This window comes from Neophocaena asiaeorientalis, unplaced genomic scaffold, assembly GCF_003031525.2.
Source record: "Neophocaena asiaeorientalis asiaeorientalis breed wild unplaced genomic scaffold, Neophocaena_asiaeorientalis_V1.1 scaffold229, whole genome shotgun sequence".
Classification (NCBI taxonomy): domain Eukaryota; kingdom Metazoa; phylum Chordata; class Mammalia; order Artiodactyla; family Phocoenidae; genus Neophocaena; species Neophocaena asiaeorientalis.
In genome coordinates, this window is record NW_020174096.1 from 2,796,348 (window position 1) to 2,817,643 (window position 21,296).

Below are 21,296 nucleotides of genomic sequence, written 5' to 3' on the forward strand. Positions count from 1 at the left end.
TTAGAAACCAAGAGGTTGGTGCTAGATGTGCTCATTGCTACTAAAATGTCATTGTTTCTAGGTCCTGTCAGCCAGCAAACCTCAGAAATATATGTTTGTATACTAACCTACACATATACACACATTATTATTTCTCTATGTACCTATCTGTATGTATATTTTAAATATAATATACGAGTTTAAACTGATGCCCCTGGTTTCAATCCTGTACCACAGGGTTCATTTAACCTTTTCCCTTTGCGTATTTGTAACTTCTTTCTCCAATAGTGAGAAACCCAGCTCATATTATCTACAGTATATTTACTTACTTGTTCAATTCTAGTCTACACCTAAAATCGTTTTAGAATTGCTAACCGCCACCCACCCATAAGAAACACTTTTCCTAACTAAATTACAGCATTTGTGTGCAGTTCTTCTTGTCTTTTTTATCCTTACAGTGTCTAGTCAAGTTACTTAGCTCTTTTCTTCTCCACTCCCATCAGTGTGGTTATGTTATTCATTTGAAAATGAAGTTAGGCTTATTTTTAGTGTTTATATTCCTTTATATTTTTAGGGTGTGGGTAGGGTATATGAACTGTTACTGTGGTGCTAGGGGTCAGAACTTTAAAAGAGATATACTCAGGGAAGTGTCACTCCCTCTTCGTCCCTGCTCCCCCATTCCAATACCCTTGCTTCTTTCAGTCCTTTTCCCACTCACCCCTATAGGTAACCACTCTGTTTTATCTTCTTTTGCACCAATGTGCAGATCTGTATTCTCTTATATTCCCCTCCTTTCTTACATGAAGGTTAGCATGGTATAATTAGTCTTTTGAGTTTTGTTTTTTTTCGCTTAGCAGTATGCCCTGGAAATCACTCTCCACCAGTTCATAGAGCTCATTCTCATTCTTTTACACAGCTGTATAGTGCTCCGCTGCATGGATGTACCATGGCTTATTCCACCATTCTCCTACGTATGGGTATTTAGATTGCACCCAGTATTTTGCGATTACTGACACAGTAAATAAATTTGTGTATGTGTATTTTCGTATTGTTGGAAGCATATTCAGCTTTTCTCTTGATGTTTTTATGCATCGCTAAAGTTTTCTCTTCAATTATGAGAAAGCTGGACTCTGATTACTTTTCAAAACATTTATATGCCAGAAGAAAACCAACTTTATAAACCAGCTGAGCTTACATGTTATACTGATATTGATCCTCTCTCTGCTGATCATTATGAGCTACTTTGCCTACAAGTAAAACACACTGTCTTAGCCTGGGCTCCTTGAAAGCAGACTCTTACAAAGATGATTTAAGCCAAGGCAGTGCACAATGTTAAATAAGGTTCCAAGGAGGGCCACTTTGCCTTTAGTCCCACAGGGCGATCCTGGAGACCCTGGCCAGGGCACACAGTAACTGGAGTATTACACTCCGGCATCTGTTGGTCCTTGGTGACGGCTAGAGAGGGGACCAGGGAGACATTTCAGGCAGTTCCAGCTGTCCTGGGCTTTAGCAACCTGCCGGCAGCCCTCGCACAGAGAGAGGTCGGTGCTGCTGCTGCGAGTGAAAGCACCCTGCAGAAAAATGCTAAAGGGATTTGAGGGCCCCTGGTGGGGAGCACCGCACCCTTTGCTATATGTGTTGTGGCAGAACAGACTTCATGTACTGTGTAACGTCAGTGGTGGATGTTTGCAACATGTATTAATAACCAGACAGTACAGATGGAACATCTCTGAACAAGTAGTTGGATAATATTACAACAGCTAAGAGGGTCATATCAAGGCTGGCCAGCTAAACAGTTTGCATGTAGCCTTCATTTGTGTAGAATCTGTGTGTGTATAAGCTAATATATGTCGGCACATCCTTGGCACTCAGATACGCTTATGGATTATGCCTCTGACACGTCTGTTTTTAATGGAGTAGTTATTTTCTATTATTATTAGGGATCTTTTTATACTTCAGAAAACTTGTTTATAAGCATACCAAAAATTAGCTGAGGAAAGAAGAGTAAACAGAGCCATGGTTTAAAATTTGCCAAACATACTATGTAGCATTTTGATAGCAAACTGCTCCAAATAGACGTGTGTTTGTTTGTACACAAAGTAAATCATTGAGGTGTCTCCACAAATATTGAAATAATACTGTTTGCTGATTGATATTAGCAATATGTAATTCACAGAAAGGTGTCAGAATTACCACTGAAGAAAATGAGACACTGAGAAGGTAACTTTTAGAACCTGCTGGATTGCAAGTTATTGCTAGAACCCAAACCAGGAACCTGGCCTTAGAACTTCCAGGTTATTGTTCTAACTTCTAACAACTAATTATCTTGATAACAAGATTTTCATGTCTGAGATTTTAAGTAATACGTGCACACAATTTTTAAAAAATCCAGCAATGCTAAAGCATAGACGATGGAAATTTGAAAGCCTCCCTTTCACTTTAACCCCCAGTTCCTTTGTTCTACCACTTCGAGATACCCACTGCCGACAGGTTCTTGTATTTCCTGTCAGAGAGAGTCCATGTACAAATGAGCAGATGTGTGTAGAAACATTTATTGTTTAAAAACATAACATGTTTTACAAGCTGGTCTTTGTTTTTGATTGTTGGTTGGTTTTTTGCTTTATGTATTACTTGGGAGATTGGACTAGACCCGTTCATACATACCTAGCTCATGGTGTATACTTTCTTGATATTTTCCATTGTGTGGTATATTATGCTTTTCTAAAACAGTACAGTATTGAAGGACGTTTGCATTGCTTTCAGTCTGTTGTTATTATAAACAATACTGAAATTAATATCTTTGGACTGCTTGACGACATATGCAAAACTTCGAGAAATAGAATTGCCAAATCAAAAGATATTTGCATTTTAAATTTGTATAGATGGTGCCCAGATTTCTTCCAAAGAGACTTTTTAACCAACTTATTCAATGTATCAGAGCTTCCTTCCCCTCATCCTTCTATCTTTGTCAATCTGGTAGGTGAAACCTTGTATTCCATCGTAGTTTACACTTTCATTAAAAATTTTCTAGGCATCTTTTCATATGTTAAAAGCCTCTTCTTCCTGTGAACTTTCTATTTATGTCTTTTGCCCTTTTGTCTATTGGTTGATTGGTTCTCTTACTGTTTTGTCAGAGTTCTTTATATTAAGGAGCTTAACCCTTTGTATGTCACGTATTGCAAATATTCCTACTAGTCAGTCATTTTTTAAAAAATAAATTTATTTATTTATTTTTGGCTGCATTGGGTCTTCGTTGCTGAGCCCGGGCTTTCTCTAGTTGCGGCGAGTGGGGGCTACTCTTCATTGCAGTGTGCAGGCTTCTCATTGTGGTGGCTTCTCTTGTTGCAGAGCACGGGCTCTAGGTGCACGGGCTTCAGTAGTTGTGGCATGTGGGCTCAGTAGCCATGGCTCGCAGGCTCTAGAGTGCAGGCTCAGTAGTTGTGGCGCACAGGCTTAGTTGCTCCGTGGCCTGTCGGATCTTCCCGGACCAGGGCTCGAACCCATGTCCCCTGCACTGGCAGGTGGATTCTTAACCACTGCACCACCAGGGAAGTCCCGTCAGTCATTTTTATTTCTACTGTGCTTATGCCATTTTTCCCCCATGTGAAAAAAATTTATTTTAATGTGGTCAGATTTAGAGGGGTTTACAGGCATAAAATTATATCATATGCAAATAATTATAAATTCACCTCCTCTTTTCCAATTTTTATACCTGCTATTTCTTTATCTTATCTAATCGTACTGACTGGTACTGCCAGAACAATATTAAATAGTAACAGTGATAGTGCACATCCTTTTCTCACTTTGAACTTGAACAGGATTCGGTTAAAACATATGTAATTGCCCTTTCTATAGAAGAAATAAAAGCCAAATATCGGCAATTTCATATTGTTCAGTTTAATGGTGTTTCTCCGTAAAGCATGACAGCTTTTGAAAACACACACATACAAGATGTTAAAGAAGAATTCATCTCTTTTTATTTTATTTATTCATTCAACAAACATTTATTGAACACCTACAGTGGGTCAGGTACTAAGTTGTGGTTTATGGAGCTTATATTCTAGTGGACAGAGAGAGACAATAAGTAAATCTATAAGTGTTAGATGGTAGCAAGTGCAGTGAAGAAAAATAAAATAGGGATAAGGGGACATAGAGTAATCAGGGAGAAAGAGGGGTGCTATTTTTAGATATGGTGATCAGGATAGAACCTCTGCTAAAGTGATCTTTGACTTGAATGAAATGAGGGAATGAGCTGTGCAGATATCCAAGGGAAGAGCATCCTCTACGAAGAAAACACTGTACAAAAATGAGAGGCATGTTCATCTGAAATAGATGCTGAATTTTATTGAATTCCTTTGTTGTGTCTCTATGTATTTCTGCTTTATTTTTGTTTTGTTTTGTTTTTTGGGGGTTTGTTTTGTTTTGTTTTTGGCTGCACCTCGTGGCTTGGCTTGCAGGATCTTAGTTCCCTGACCAAGGGACCAAGGATCGAACCCATGTCCCCTGCAGTGGAAGCTCGGAGTCCTAACCACTGGACTGCCAGGGAATTCCCTCTGGATTTCTACTTTGATCAATGAACATGATTATATTATAAAATTCTAGTATTGAATCATCCTCACTTCTTTGGTATGACCCTCACGTGCTTATGGTTTGTTCTTTGTCAGGTGTTAGGCTGCCTTCATAAAAACTTTGTATGCTTTCCTTTTCTGTATGTACTCTCAAACTGTTTTGAATACCATTAAATCTACTTTGTAAAAATTTGATAGAGTTTACCCGTAAAACTGTCGAAGCCTGGTGCTTTTGTGGAGGGGAGGGTGAGTAGTAATTCCTTAATTTTTCTCTTTCTTTTCCATCCCCTCATGGTAAATAGACTATCTGGATATTCTGACTCTTCTGAGTCTGCTTGGTAATTAATATTTTCTTGGAAAAAAATTCCAGATTTTCAACCTTCTTTAATTAGAATTAATTGAAGCAGAAATTGGTTTTGTTCATTGGTTTCTGTTACCTAATGACATTTTCCTGCATTGTAGGTGGTTTAGTTATATCTACAATTGAATAATATGCTAGTTTAATAGTAGCTCTGCAAAATGGGTAGAACAGGTATTGTCGTATCCTTACCTTACATGTGAGGAGACTGAAACTTAGAGACTTGCAATTCACAGTGATTGCAATTAGAATTAGACTTCATTTCTCTTGATCTCTAATTTAATGAGCTTTTCAGAGGACTGTGATCTCTCTTAATATACACCTTTCTACTGCTGCATTTTGCTCCCATCTCTTTCCTTCCACTCAGTTTTGTCACCTTACATTTACTGCACACTAAGTTCACGGCACTGTCTGTGGCATGTGATTTGTTAGCCAGAATTGCAGTGCAGTTTCTCCTGTGTTCACCTGCTACAGTATACTGTTTACTGCCAAGTGGCAGTGTTTGAAGGGAAGCTAATATTCAAAAGGATCTTTTCCTAAAGGTCACTGTAATCGAGAATGTGTGTCTGGTTGTTTTTCTTCCCTGCAGTTGACTTGTGTCAGTGATGAAATGAAGATTTACTGTATCTTGCTTTATCACAGGAAAGCACAACTAGGTATTACACAAATCTGCCTGCTTGCACATGACACTCACCTTTATTCTCCAGTGATGAGAACAAAGAGTCTTTTAACACTTTACCTTTATTGTTGAGTATTTAAGTTTCATTCCTGGCACTCAGAATGTAACAACCATGAAAGTTTTAAAACACAGCAGGATCACAGAGGACTCTTGTTTAGCTATACATGGGAAGATTCAATTACAGTTTCTTGTCAAAAGATGTTGCTGGAGGGAGGGGAAAGGAGCCGACTGGGGAGTGGGCAGGGTAAAGATCCAGAGTGCTATTAGCTTACACATCAACAGGGATAGTTGTGTGTGGGAACCTGAACCCTGGCCAGTAGCCAGACAGCCTGACAGTTCTGTCAGCCATGGTCACTTTCCTTGCCAGATAAGCTGCCATTATTGCTGGTTCAGTCAATTTAATTTTCAGTGTGCGTGTCTTGTCTGATACGGGATACGTGGATATGTGTGTATATGCATTAAAATATCATTCCCATCTATAAAGGATACGTTTAAGTCATGTTGAGTTACTAGGCAATATTTAAAGAGATCACTCTTTGAGTGAGTAAAGATTTATATATTATTTGTGCCAGGAAGAGACATAAACCCACAGAGGAAAATATTACTTTTTTGTGTGAGTTATGGTTACATGACTGATATCACTGACCACCGTATTCCTATGTAAGGGCCAGTGTTTCTCAAAGTGATTTTGTGGACTGTCTGTGTCAGAGTTGAGGGTAAGAGTGGAAAAGTTAAGAATTCAGATTTCTAGAGTCACCCCAGGCTCGTCTAGACTGAGAGACTGGGGCTGGGAATCTGCATCTTAACAGGTTCTCCAGGTGATTCTTTTACACACTAAAGTCTGGTAATAATAAAAAAAAGTAATTATTTAAAACAAAGTACAAGTGATTAGCCCTTCTGAAAATTCAAATATATGGAATAGATTATTTTGATGATAGAGATTCATACTGAAGATAGCTCATTTACATAGAAGAGTATTTCCCCCCAGGGTTTTTAAAAAAACAGCAAGCTGCTATGTTGTATTTAAGATGCAAATTATTTGATCAAATATATTCCACATACAACTTTTGAAAATATGAAGTGAGGAACACCTGATAGCCAAAAAGCAAGGTATATGGTAATAATGACACTTTTATATGGTCATGTAAAAACTTTATATATTATTCATTTAATCCTCACAACGGTCCTAGGAGGAAAGTGGTATTATTGCTCCAATTTTACGTATGAGGAAATTGAGGCTTTTAACTTGACCAAAGCCATACAGATAGCAAGAGGCAGAATTGGGACTTGAACACAGGTGGTCTGGCTTCAAAGTCAAGCTTCTGCTTTTGACTACTACAGTGTACTGCTTCTCATCACAATGCAACTGATAATAGTTCTTGGAAAAGCTGAATAATAGTGAAGCCGGAAAGACTATTGTATGGCATAGTGGAAGAATGCTAGACTAAGAATCAGAAGTCCTGGGGTTTAATTCCTGCTCTGAGACTCCCTTACCTTCACTGAGACTATTTCGCCATCTATGAAGTAAGAGAGCAGAGTTACACTAACGCCCAGCTTTCATATGTGTTTTTGAGTAGAAATTGTGGCACCCCGTTACATGTTTCCTAAATGTGAGCTTAGAGAGGGCATTCTGACGTTACCTGGGCTGCCTCAGGCCTGTGTGCTCTTCAAAGATTTAATCATTCTAACTTGTTTACCCACTTACTGATAAAGTAGCTGATGGTGATTTTAGAGGGTTCCTTTTGTTTTTCCCTCTTTTTCTTTTTTTTATCCCCCAGTTTCCACAGGTTTCATGTATGTCCCTTTCTCCACCCTCACCCAGTCTTTGAACTCTCACACAAGCATAATGAGTTAATATGTCCTACTTAATGAGCCTGAGATGTTTTTTAGCTATTTTTAGCTATTTTCCAAAATATTATGTGTTCACTTCCTGAAGAAGATAGAACATTCTTTATCTAGAAATATCTTGTTGCCTCTCATCTTCTTATGCATCCCTAATATTTTTTATGTATAACTGAATCACTTTGCTGTACGCCTGAAACTAACACAACATTGTTAATCAACTATGCTCCAATATAAAATAAAAATTAAAAATAAGTAAATAAATAGATAAACAAATAAAAATTATCTTTGATTAGCTCTTCACCAGAAAGAAGGGACCATTTCAAGTGGAACCTTTTGGTCAAGCCTTTATTTAATCTTAATAATTCTGCAATTGTGACGACTGGGTCAGAGTTCATCTGGGCCGTATTCATTCTAACAGGGTTAACAAGTGTGTCAGATTGTCAAGTCATGGCTATAATTGACTTTGGCTTTGAGGTTTTCCTTCATAATAAACAATGGGCTCTGAGCCAAAAAAGCTTGTGGTTGGTTGATAGTCACATACTGATGATTAAGTAAGTATTACAAGTGATTTCCCCTCATACTCATTCTGTTACCCTGGAGCTCACTTTCTGCTTTTTGAATGAATCATATCAGGAGAATATCCATAACTAAAAAGAATTTGACCTGTGGACTTCCCATTGCAGCCAAAGACATTTTGAGGCTTCTCTCTGGCCTGAGCATTCAAGGAGTGTAGAAAGCCTAGGTTAGAGCTTAGTCAGAAGAGAAAGGACAGCCTTTGAATCTTTGAAAAGACACTTTGAATCTCTTACACAAACATTGTATCCAAAAAATGCCCTTCGAAAAGACTACAGAGGGAATTTTTATTCATTACTGACTGCTCTATGCAAAATTCCTCTGGATGGAAACATTGAAGGTGGGACTCCGTTTCTGTTGGGCTTCTGTCATTTTTTTGTAACACACAGTTGCTGGAAAAGACTCCCTTTGTACAAATAACTTTGAGAATTCAGTTTAAAAAATGTTCCAAGGGGGAAATTAATCAGCACAAAGTATCAGCTATTCAGAATGTATAGATTTGAGAAAGACATTTGCTTAAGCTTTTATATGTACTTCATGAAATATTAACGATTAGCAAATGCAGAGTTTACTGAAGCTAAAACAAAAAACCCATCAGCCCTCCTCTGATTAGTTTATTTAATGGTTAGCAGTAAATAACTATGTTGCTATCTAATCTGCTCTCCTTTTCTTGGTAACTCTAGTAAACAAGATGTCATATATAGTCAAGTGAAAAATGTTTACTATTTGCCAAGTGAGTTAATCAAACTGGAAAATACAAGTTTCACATCAGCCTTCTGTAAGTTTAAGTTTTCAGTTAACACTTAGAAAAATGAGTAAATGTAGACAGTAAATCAATGAAATAAATAGTCTGGATAAAGCTGATTTCAATAAGGTGGATACTTTAATGGTTCTCAACGAGGCTTACCTTATCCCCATTAACCTGTCGAGCACACACAGTGCTTTGGCTTAATGGAATGTTCCCCTTATCTTCTTTTTCTTCAGGTCAGTCCCTTTGTAGGCTTTCGTTTTGGGCAACTGAGGTAAGTCTGCCATGAGGTTGTAAATTTGAGTTGACAACTTCCTGTCTCTTGAGAAAGGAGGTAATAGAATTACGCAGGAACTGCTTAAATAGGAGGAGACAGGGAATGGCTGGTAATGGAAATGCTTTCTTGAAGCAGTAGAATATATTTTTTGCACATTATTTATTTTTATGTGTATTTCTTGAGTTACTGCCATGTCTTCAGTGCCCATTTGGTTTGGTTTGTTCTACTTTTCCTCATGGAAGCACCCAAAAGAGTCTATGTTAAGATCAGTGTATAAATTCCATTTCTTCAAGCAGCCCAGAAAGGAATACATTTTATGTTGCCAGTGACAAGGTTAGAAGGGGCTTAGAGGGTTTTGTTGTTTATTTGTTGGTTTTCTATGGGTTTTAAAAGTAGGAATTTCTGGACCAGCTTTTAAGTGCTCTCAAAACATTTTATCTTTTTGTATGTGTCATTTTGCTCTTGCTTGACATTGTTGATTTATTTTTATAGTAGTTTTCTATGTCAAGGGCAAATTAGGCCACCCCCAAGGAAGAAGTCTCCTGGTTCTGTTCCTAACTCTGCTGGAACTTGCCTAATCATCTCTGTTCTTCATTGTCTTGAAAAGTGGTGACTAAAGAAGTCTGTTTTAAATGCCCTAAATAATCCTGAACTGATTTTATTTTTTTATTTTTTTGGTCTTCCTCATATATGGATTTCCAAAAAATCTCAAAAGAAAAACTGCTGGAAATAAATTTAAAGATAAAAATTGCTGACAAGAAAGAATAGCTACAAATTTTAAAGCTGTAATTCTCTCACTTTGCTTCTATAAAACACTGGCATTCCCTAGACTAGACAGAGATATTCATTGTGCTAAAGTCAAATAATATTTTTTGAAGAACCTGGTCTTTATTCAGCAGACAACATACAGCTCTTATGGAAGGTGCTGAACTATGCTGTAAGGATGTTGGTTTTGGGGGCAGGATGGAGTGGAATGAGGGAAACTTCCTTCCGTGGGCCACGTCTCCCTTCACCTCCCCATGCCATACTCCTCTGAGAATGAAAGACTGCTCCTTAAAGGGTGGCCCTGTGAGAGTGAAACCTCAGGCTTCATTCCTTCACCAAGCCTTTAGTAGCATCATACAGGGCCAGCTTCTCTAGTTGTGAAGAATATTTTCCTGCAGTTGGAGGAAGCTCATCCTGTGTAAAAGTTTATGTTAAGAAGACAGATTCTTACTGCACAGTCTGGTTTCGGCGCCCTGCTTTCAGAGCCTTTCTTTCCCAAGCAAGGGGAGGCATGGAACTGCCAGCAGACGCTGCTCACAGTGTGCTCCACCAGCCAGTGCCGACAAGATAAGCTTAGAAAATTTTATAGCAATTTGATATATTTATTGAATCTAATAAAAATTTTGGATCTGTATTTTGTAGTCTTTTAATTTTTCTAGAAATATTTATCTGCAAGTGGTGGGAAATTAGAAAACAAAGTCTGGCCTTGCACCACAGATGGTTTGAGAAGCACTGCTTTAGGCATGGCCCCAAGTTGGAGGCTAAGGCCCTTTCCAAGGTGCCCCCTTTTTTGTCCCAGGAAGGGGGTTCATTCTTCCTTATTCCCAAGTTCAGGAGCCTACTCTTCTGTCTTTTTAATTTTGGTAAAATACACATAACATAAAATTTACCATCTTAACCATTATTAAGTGTACATTTCGGTGGTGTTAAATACATTCACGTTGTTGTGCCATCTCCAGAACTCTTTTCATCTGCAAAACTGAAATTCTATACCCACTAAATAACCACTCTCCACTTTAATCTGTTGATTTCGTCTTTTGATGTACAGTTTTTAATTCTGATGCAGTCCAGTTTACCTAATTTTGTTGTTGCCTGTGCTTTTGGTGTCATGTCAAAAAAATCATGGCCAAGTCCAATGTCATAAAACTTTCCCCTATGTTTTCTTCTAAGAGTTTTATAGTTTTTTCTCTTAGGTTTGGGTCTTTGATCCATGCTGATTTCATTTTTGTATATAGTGTAAGGTAAGGGTCCAGTTTCATCGCATATGGATATACAATTTCCCCAACATTATTTGTTGAAAGGAGCCTAGTTCTTACACTCAGTTATTATCTACCTGGGCAGCGAAATGAAAGGAAAAGTGGTATGCAAGCATTGCTGGGAAAATTTGGACACTGATTTATGCCTTGATTTTGGCAGTTTGGGGAAGGGGAGCATGGCTGTTGAATGCTAAGTGGAACATGAAAGCTAAGTGTCATGATTCGATGTTGTGTATACATAATATGGCTATTTTGCTGACGACATTTTTATTAGTTCAAAAGTGGAATTTAAAATAAATTCATGGAGTTTCACAAAGGAGACCATTCAACCTTCCAAACAAGTTGCTATCCCTTAAGTTAAAATACCTGGAGAGGAAAAGGACAGTGTCATGGTCTGGTAATTGAAAGTGACAGTCGAAGTGACCCTGGTATGAACATTTTCTCAGTGAATTTTGCTGAGTTCAGTGCTCGGGGCGGGGGAGGTTACCTCCTTTGAAAAACTAATCTCTTTCTTTTCATTTTGCCTTGGCCTCTAGGAAATTTAGTGCTAAGTTTTATGCTCAGTTACATACCTTTTTGTTCTTTTGTTCTTGACCTTCGACTCATTTTTTTGTTTTGACTTTCTTTATAAGTTAGTTACAATAAAGTACAAAATGCAGCCATTTCAAGTCTTGACAAATGTATACTACCTGTGTAATCACCACTTCAATCAAGATTATAGTATGTCTCCGTTCCCCCAAAATGTTCTCCCATGCCTCTTTGCCATCATTACTCCCTTTCTGCCCCTTGTTAAATAGTTCCATTGATTCTGTGCCCTTCAATGTTAGCCACCAACCTACTAAAAATACTTCTGGAAGTAGGTGGATTATTTAAAAAAGTGACTACATAAATGAAATAGCCTTTTCAAGCTCTAGGTTTTCTTCCCGTGACCTGTCATTCAGTTTCCTTTTTTATATCCAAAAAAAGCAGCACTGCAACTTCTTAAGTACTTAAGTCTCATTGCAGCTAACATTGATGAGCTATGAAGCATTGCCAGGTATCTTTAGAAGATCATGTTATTTTTATTCCCTTAGAAATTAAGTAGCTAATTCTAAGGACTGTTTTTTTTAAACTTCCGACACATTTTATTACAAAATAGGTAGAAGAACATTATCTCAGAATAAAGGACAGCCATTTAACTTAAACACATTTTAACTCACGGTAAAATTCACAGTATTGCCTTTGGGGTTTTTGTTTTCGCAATTTTTGGAATGTATGGTTACAAACATCCTTATTACACACAGCACCGTGGATGATGCTGAACGGAAGAAACCAGGCACAAAATAGTGAACACTCTAGGCATCATACAGAGACAGGACAAACACGGGTGGGGCTGATCTATGTGGCCAGAGGTCAGGATATGGTTATGCTGGGTCTGGGGTTAGTAACTGGAAGGGAGTATGAGGGGCTTCGGAGGTGTTCGTCATACTCTTGTTTCTTCATCTGCGTGTTGGTTTCATGACATGTCCAGTTTGTGAAGATCCAGAAAACAGTACATTTATGAAATATGCACTTTTCTATTTGTATTATACTTGAATTAATGTTAAAACATACACTTCATCATTATCTACCCTGGGGCTTTAGTCCTTTGGGACCCACTAATCAGGTTCAACCTCCACATTTGGTAGAGGAGGAAACTAAACCCCTGAGAGGGGAAACACCTGTTCCAGGTGACAGAGCAAGTCAGTGGCCAAACTGGGAATGAATCCTCCGCCTGAGGCTTAGATCAAGGACTACTTACAGCTTCAGGCTTCCAAAGGATTTTTTAAACCAGACAAATTTGTTCCTGTACAGGTTTGTCTATACCCAAGGGCTCGACATCTTTGCCAGAAGGCGAAATATGTCATGAGCACCAGTTGCCTTGTTGTAGCATCTTAGAAAGCCAGTGGCCTGCTTTCTAGTAATTCAGCAACTCATGACCTATGAAAATCTGCAGCTGGTTTTGGAAATGTTAGGGCTACGACTTGTTTATAGATGTCATAACAGTGTCTTGAAGTGACAACAAGAAATATAACCAACTGGATTGTGTATGGGGACAGCTTGGGCTCTCTAGGCAGGTAACTGGAGAGACAGGAATTGTGACTGACTTATGCATGAGGAATTCTAGTACATGGCTTGCATCAGAACAACATCAGTGTGGAATGTGGATGGTTTATACTTCTTCCCCAGGATAATAAAGGAAGAGCAAGAAGTAATGTAAGGGTTTTTTTTTTTTCCTTCCAGTTTTATTGAGATATAATTGACATACAGCACTGTGTAAGTTTAAGGTGTACAGCATAATTATTTGACTTACATGGATCATGAAATGATGACCGCGATAAGTTTAATTAATGAACATCCATCTTCTCATACAGACACAAAATTAAATAGAAAGTTTTTTCCCTTGTGATGAAAACACTTAGGATTTACTCTTAACAACTTTCATATATAGCATAAAGCAGGGTTAATTATATTTATCATGTCGTACATTACCTCCCTAGTACTTATTTGTCTCCTAACTGGTAGTTGTTACCTTTTGACTGCCTTCCTCCAATTCCCCCTCCCTCAATCCCCGTCGCTGATAACCACAAATCTGATCTCTTTTTCTATGAAATTGTTTGTTTGTTTGTTTTGAAATACAGTTGACCTAAAACACTATGTTAGTTCCTGGTACACAACACAGAGATTTGATATTTCTATACATTTCACAGTGAGCATCGTGATAAGTCTAGTTGCTATCTGTCATCATACAAAGACATTACATAATTATCAACCCTATTCTCCACTCCATACATTTCACACCAGTGTCTCATTTATTTTATAACTGTAAGTTTGTACCTCTTTATCTCCCTCACCTATTTCTCTCCTCCCTATACCTCCCCTCCGGCAACCACCTGTTTAGTAATATAAGGTTTTAACCCTGTTTCACTTGCCAAATAAAAGGAATTATTGACATTATTTTTACCATTCTGCAATTACCTTACTAGTATGAATTGAACTCTAAATGATGATGTAAGCTAAAGTATTTCATCTTCAGATATCATGCTTTAATGTTTCCTCATAATGCAGTAGAGCTGCTTTTAAAAGGAAATCAGCAGTAGCATGACTGAAAGGGGCATAAATTATGAGGGGCATAAATTATGACCATTTGATATTTTCTTGCAATTATTTTCTGTGTGAACGATGTAAAAAGGAGTGTCATTGAACCAGGTATGTTTACAAAACACAGCAGGTCCTAATGCAAAGATTGCTTGAGGTACCGTGTGCCAGTATTACAGCAGTGATACGCAGTGATATGTCCTAAAATGCTTGTCATTTCTGTGCACTGATCTGGGTGTTTGGTGGAAGGAATGTTCATTTGTTTTGTTTTGCTGCCAGGCTCAAATTACTATATATGTTATCTATTATTTTAAACTCATTAAATAAGAAAACTGTTGACTCAGATTCTCCTGTTTGTGTACACCATAATCACGTGTACTTGGACTGCTGTACTTAAGTCTAGGAACAGCCCAGGGAGTTATAAATAAAGACTGTGTAGATTCTTGCTTGGTGACTATAGTTTGGCTCCCCCGAGCAGTACTGGTTAAACTGAGGGTGGTTAATGGATGTATGAGTTTCCACTGACTTCGATAACATTTTCATTTTATTGAAGGAAAGGACAACATACGTAGTCTGCCACAGAAGGAAGAACCTTTAAAAGAATCTGAACATAATTAAATTTCCATTATCCTTTTCTTTGCCAGAAGTTTAATGCTTATCTACTAATTGAGATATAATTGATTCCCCAAATGTGCTTCCACTTGTTGAAAGTAGCAAAGTCTAATGCACACTTGCTGACTAAATTTTTCCTCTCCTTTTTAACTTTCTTTTAGGACTCAGCCCAAAACCATGTTTGCCCAAGTTGAATCTGATGATGAGGAAGCAAAGAATGAGCCGGAATGGAAAAAACGTAAAATTTGAAGAATCTCATGTGAGAGCTGTTTGCATGAGGGGGAGGGATATTGAACAGGTTTGGGTTTTTTTTTTTTAATGAAATAAAAAGACGTTTTTATGATCAGGTTTTTGTCCTTTGTATTATTGAACCATTCAAAAGATTGGTAGCTACTCTTCAGTAAAATTCTGCTTACATTTTCTTACCTACAACTATTAAACCGTATTATAAGTAAATAAGAAACCAATTCTTAGCTTATTACCAAGTACTTTAGGTATTTGGAAACTTTATTCAACAGTGATTGGTCTTGTACAGATTGTTATAACCTTGGGGGAGGGGAAGGTACATTGAGATGTACGTCTGTCTTGAGCAATTCTAGGAGCACAATATGGAAATGGACATCAAAACGTTTAATATCTCTGTATAATTTCACAGCAGTTGTTTACATGACTAAATAATTAGGCTGAGTTCAAACTAAAAGTATTGCCAAACTAGGAAAGAATGTGTATCTGATTATCTTTCAACATCAGAAAGCAGTGATTAGGACTTAGGAAGCAGGCTTTGAAGTCAGACCGATGTGGGTTCAAATCCAGGCTCTGCTCTTTACTGTGTGGGTCACCTTGGGAGAGTTATTAAGCGTCTCTCTTCTAGACTCAGGTGATAATAGTGTAGCCTTGATAGGTCTGTCAAAAGGATAAGACATCCTTGTAAAGCGTTTAGTATAGCACCTGACACGCAGTAAATATGCACTAAATATTTGCTCTTTTAAAATAGAGCTAATGATATTGACTTTGCCTGATTTTTATCAGTATTAATTTTAAAAAGTATAGAAATGCTTTGTAAATGTAAAAGCTGTATAAGTAGAAGACATTAAAAATCATTCTGAATGGTCTTTGTGCTTTTGACTAGAAAACTAAAACAAAAGTTGGCAGTTTGTCCAAAGTAATAATGAGTCAATAGAATAAAATCCTATTTCATTCTCAAGCATGAAAAGGGCCACTTGTGTTGTGAGTAACAGTAAGAAAATCATCTTCGTGCTAAATTTGCCTTTTTCTCTCCTGACTTCACATCGACCTAGGGTAGTTTTTGCGTGTCAAATCATCTCCGCTAGACAACTCAGGTTTTTTAATACTCTTGCCTTCTGCCCTCCTGCTCTCATCTGTCCCAGTGAATTAAATAGGTATGAAAGTGAATGATGGCCCAAAATGTGTATCAGAAAGCTCCTGGTTCTACAAGCCTCACATACTACACTCCCTGACACCCTTCCCCCGAAATCTTTTTTAACAACCCCTTGAACTCACACAGATTTTTTTGCATCTACAGTTCTGAGGTGGCAGCGGGCATTCTTCATAGATAAATCCTAAAAACCTTCATTCTTGTAAGCTATTTTCTGTCCTTTTCTTCTCCCATCCCCGTCTTCATCCCATTCCCCTTCCCTTGTCACCTAGCTTAATAGGTAAGAAGAGGAAGAACTAACATTTGCTGAGTGCCTACTATCTGATGACTACTCTTTTAAGCTCTTTACCTGCATTAGCTCATTTAATCCTCACAAAAAAACCCATGAATAGGTAAAATTGCTAAACCCACTTTATAGATGAGACAGAAGAAGTCCAGGATATCAAATAATCTGTCCGAGATTACATTTATGGAATACAGTATGAAGATACCCAAGATCCCCAGACATCAGTAGTTAAAAAGGTACTGCCCCAAATTTCCTATTCTTGTTGAAATACACTTCATCCAAAATCAATTACAGACTAATACTTTGTTCCAGCTGCTTAGGATTTGTAAATTTATTGCTTCTTGGATAAAATTAAAGCATTTCATGTTTTTTCCCGTCTTAACATAAACATTGCACCATATGGAAGTATTCGTCTTGCACAGCCAAATGTTGCAGTGGAGGGCTGGAGGGAGGAACAGAAACTTGATCATAGTGGTCTTGGCAGAGTCTGCTATGAGGTAAGGGAAGGGAAAGGCAAATTTAGCACGAAGATGGTTTTTGTCATTGTTACCCACAGCACAAGTGGCCCTTTTCATGCTTGAGACGATCTGTCTCACTCGGGAGAGTTTTGTAAAAAAATGATTTTTTTCCACACGAGATTATCAAAATACACATAAGAATTTCCAGTCTCGATTTTGGTGACCAAGGACCTGAGAGCTGGGATTGGACAAAGAGTGGGTGCTCATTTCATCCGTTGTTTCAGTGCCAGGATGGTGACCCCCCCCCACCCAGGCCTCAATTCTCTGACCCCATATAACCTTGTATTCCTGGTCCCGGTCAACTCCATTTCTGTTTGCTCGAATAAGGAACTCGAAGGTCATAATAATGACCCCTCCCTCACTCCCACTCCCATCTCATTTAATCACTTGCCAGTTTCTATCCGTGCTGTCTTCTGAATCTCTGGTATTTGACCTCCATGTCTTTCCCTACTGCCCCGACTAGAACTGAGACCCACTTTTATCCCTCACCAGGACCTCAGGAGCCTCACTTCCAACTCTTCTCTCTGTTTTGCATTTGGTCCTCATCTAATCCATCTTTTTTTTTTTTTTTTTTAACTCTGCCCATCAGAATTAGCTTACTAAAACCAAACGCCCTTATTTCGTTCCTCTGCTTAGAGCCTTCCAGAGGCTCCATGTTCTATCTCTAACCCATTTGTGTGGCCCTGAGGGCATCGACATCCAGGATTCGGACATCCAGGATTCGGCCTCTCGTGGTCTTTCTTCCTTTAACTCCGGCTGATCATACACATGCTTCTGAGATCCACCGGCACTGAACCCGGAGGTACCATGCTCTTTGGCACCTGAATGCCTTTGCACATGTCCCTTTGTTGTCTGCCTGTCTGTTTTTGAACATGGGAACCACTTCACCTTCTCTGACCAGTCTTCCATTACCCATCCAGGCCTACAATTATTTGCTCCCTCCTCTGCCCCCATAGTTGCTTATGTATCTCTCCACTACAGCCTTCTTTTATGTTGCATCGTAAATGTGTACGTGTGTGTGGCTCGTGGGCCTGAGTGTGTCTGTTTCCCCCACTGGGAAGTAGATTGTAAGAACTAAACTACATTGGGTTCTGTGAATATTTAATGAGTTTGTTTCGAAAAATGAGAGGAGCCATATTTTATTCACATTGGTATTTCTAGATCCTAGCCCTGTGAAAGGGCTTAAAAAGGTGCTCATTAAATATTTAGCAGAGGGAAAGGAGAGAAAAGGATGGGGAGAGAATGAGGTGTGAGAAGTGCTTCTGCCTTGCAGATGGGAAGGAGTAATTTTTTTTTAACATCTTTATTGGCGTATAATTGCTTTACAGTGTTGTGTTAGTTTCTGCTGTATAACAAAGTGAATCAGCTATACATATACATATATCCCCATATCTCTTCTCTCTTGAGTCTCTCTCCCTCGCACCCTCCCTACCCCACCCCTCTAGGTGGTCACAAAGCACTGAGCTGATCTCCCTGTGCTCTGCGGCTACTTCCCACTAGCTATCTATTTCACATTTGGTAGTGTATACAATTCCATGCCACTCTCTCACTTCGTCCCAGCTTCCCCCTCCTCCCCGTGTCCTCAACTCCATTCTCTACATCTGTATCTTTATTCCTGTCCTGCCCCTAGGTTCTTCAGAACCTTTTTTTATAGATTCCATATATATGTGTTAGCATACAGTACTTGTTTTTCTCTTTCTGACTCACTTCACTCTGTATGACAGACTCTAGGTCCATCCACCTCACTACGAATAACTCAGTTTCGTTTCTTTTTATGGCTGAGTAATATTCCATTGTATACATGCGCCACATCTTCTTTATCCATTCATCTGTCGATGGACACTTAGGTTGCTTCCATGTCCTGGCTGTTGTAAATAGTGCAGCAATGAACATTGTGGTCCATGACTCTTTTTGAATTATGGTTTTCTCAGGGTATATGCCCAGTAGTGGGATTGCTGGGTCGTATAGTAGTTCTATTTTTAGTTTTTCAAGGAACCTCCATATTGTTCTCCATATTAATACCGAAGCTTGGCGCATATCCCAGCTGGCTGCTTCACCTTTCTGTGTTGGGATTTACACAGGTAACTGGGTTGTACACAGGTAACTGAGTTGTTCACAGGTAACTGTTGTTGGCTCGAGGAAGAAGCAGGATTGTAAACAGGTGTCAGTGCTGTTACAGGGTTGGCCCAACAAGACACAAGCCACCATGACGCTTGTCCTGAGTCACCAAAGATCTGAGATACCATAGCATGGGGTTCTTAACCTGGGCAGGGTGTCAGCGAACCCCTTCAAAAAACATAGCATGTGTTGCCTCTTCTCATGTACATCTTTCTGTAGAGAGGATCTCTAGCATTAGTTAAGACTCTGGGATATTAGGTGTTGCTAGCAGCTCTTTCATCTCCCAAGAGGACTGTGTAGAATTGGGCCATTCTGACTTGAAAACCAGAACATAACTCTCATACACATTCACAGACACACAAAATACCAGACAAAACAAACTAAACTAAAAACTCTAACACATTGTTCTTAATCTTAGGCAGTTAATCTTATTGCTTTGTAGACCTTACCTTTATTCTTTGAAAGATTATCAGCCTTCTGTCCCACTGAAAACTAAAGAGTTCAGCTTCATGATTACATGAAGGCAGCATCCAAAGGTGAGCATTTCTTTATGTGATCTAAGAGCATATATTATGAGACTTGGGCCAATTTGGGAAAGATTTTAAGAATCAATATGACTATATCAGGCAACTGTGAGCCCTTCTGTGTATGATAACCCAAGACTCGGATATGGTAGGAGGAAGGGAGGGCAACTGCTTAGATGTATAAATACAGCCTGAGTCAGAAGTCCTTTAGAGGTGATATGTTTCATCCATTTATCAGCCTTCTTGTGTGGGAGGAGATCAGGAAATGGAGGGTTGTTAATAGACACTTTTGAAAAGTATCCATCTGGAATGGGGGATACTGCAAGCCACCATGACCAGCACTCTAATTGTTACTTGATACCCTCACCAAAGAATTGAGAGAAGACCAGGCCAGGAGCAAAGTGCCTAAAGAAGAGATCGTGTGTGTGTGTGTGTGTGTTTAGAGGTCTATAGGTAGAGAAGGGGCTTTGAGGACAAAGAGAAGTTTGCTATTCTAAGTAGTTTTCTGAATTATCAGAGAGTTTATATTAGGGGTCAAAATTGATTTGTAATGGTGATAAAAGATGGCCACAAGTTGACATTTCTCCCGTCAAGAAGATCACCTCCCCTTAAATCTGAACAGGCTGTGTGATGACATAGCCAATAGAACATGGCAGAATTGGTGCTGTTGCTAGCTACCAGGACCAGGCATTAAGAAACTTGCAGTTTCTACTTCTTTTCTCTTGGAGCACTTGTTCTTTTTTTTTTTTTTTTTAATAAATTTATTTATTTATTTTTGGCTGTGTTGGGTCTTCGTTGCTGCACGCGGGCTTTCTCTAGCTGCGGTGAGCGGGGGCTACTCTTTGTTGCGGGGCATTGGCTTCTCATTGCGGTGGCTTCTCATGTTGTGGAGCACGGGCTCTAGGCGCGCGGGCTTCAGTAGTTGTGGCACATGGGCCCAGTAGTTGTGGCTTGCGGGCTCTAGAGCGCAGGCTCAGTAGCTGTGGCACACGAGCTTAGTTGCCCCACGGCATGTGGGTTCTTCGCGGGCCAGAGCTCGAACCTGTGTCCCTTGCATTGGCAGGTAGATTCTTAACCACTGCGCCACCAGGGAAGCCCTGGAGCACTTGTTCTTGAAAGCTGGCTGCTATGCTGTTAGGAAGCCTGAGTAGTCTCATGGAGAGGCCCATGTGGAGAACTGAGGCCCCTGGCCAAGAACCCCAACTGAGATGCCAGCCAGCAGCCAGCACCAGCATGTTATGGCGCTATCTTAAAAAGCAGATCCTTCAGTCCCAGTTGAATCACATCTGCTATTGTTGCATGAAGCAGAGATAAACCAGCCTCTACTGAGCCTGGCCCAAAATGCAGATGAATGAGGAAAATGAATGATTATTATCATTTTAAGCAATAAGTTGTGGGTTGGTTTGCTTAGCAGAAATATATAACTGGAACAACATAAAAGAGAAAAAGAAATTCAACCATTCAAATACAAATATTTTGATGAATTACTTGCCAGTTTTTTTCTTATATGTACAATTTTGAGACTTATTTTCTCTTTTTCTTAAAACATAAATTTAATAATATTTATTAAATAGGGTATATTTTTTACTTTTTATATAAACATGTAAATTTTCTACATTATTACAAACCTCATGTATAATTTTAGAGGCTACTTAGCAGTCCATTATATATATATAT

The 21,296-nt window shown here is 38.9% G+C and overlaps 1 protein-coding gene across 1 annotated transcript in view; it reads left to right on the forward strand.

The window, feature by feature from the left end:
* Nucleotides 1-15,120, forward strand: part of WDR70 (WD repeat domain 70) — a 297,198-nt gene extending 282,078 nt beyond the window's left edge. Inside the window, exon 18 of the mRNA XM_024754657.1 lies at nucleotides 14,939-15,120. Coding sequence (XP_024610425.1) covers nucleotides 14,939-15,026 — 88 coding nt within the window. The 3' untranslated portion in view covers nucleotides 15,027-15,120. The remainder of the gene's footprint in view (nucleotides 1-14,938) is intronic.
* Nucleotides 15,121-21,296: the final 6,176 nt, after the last annotated feature.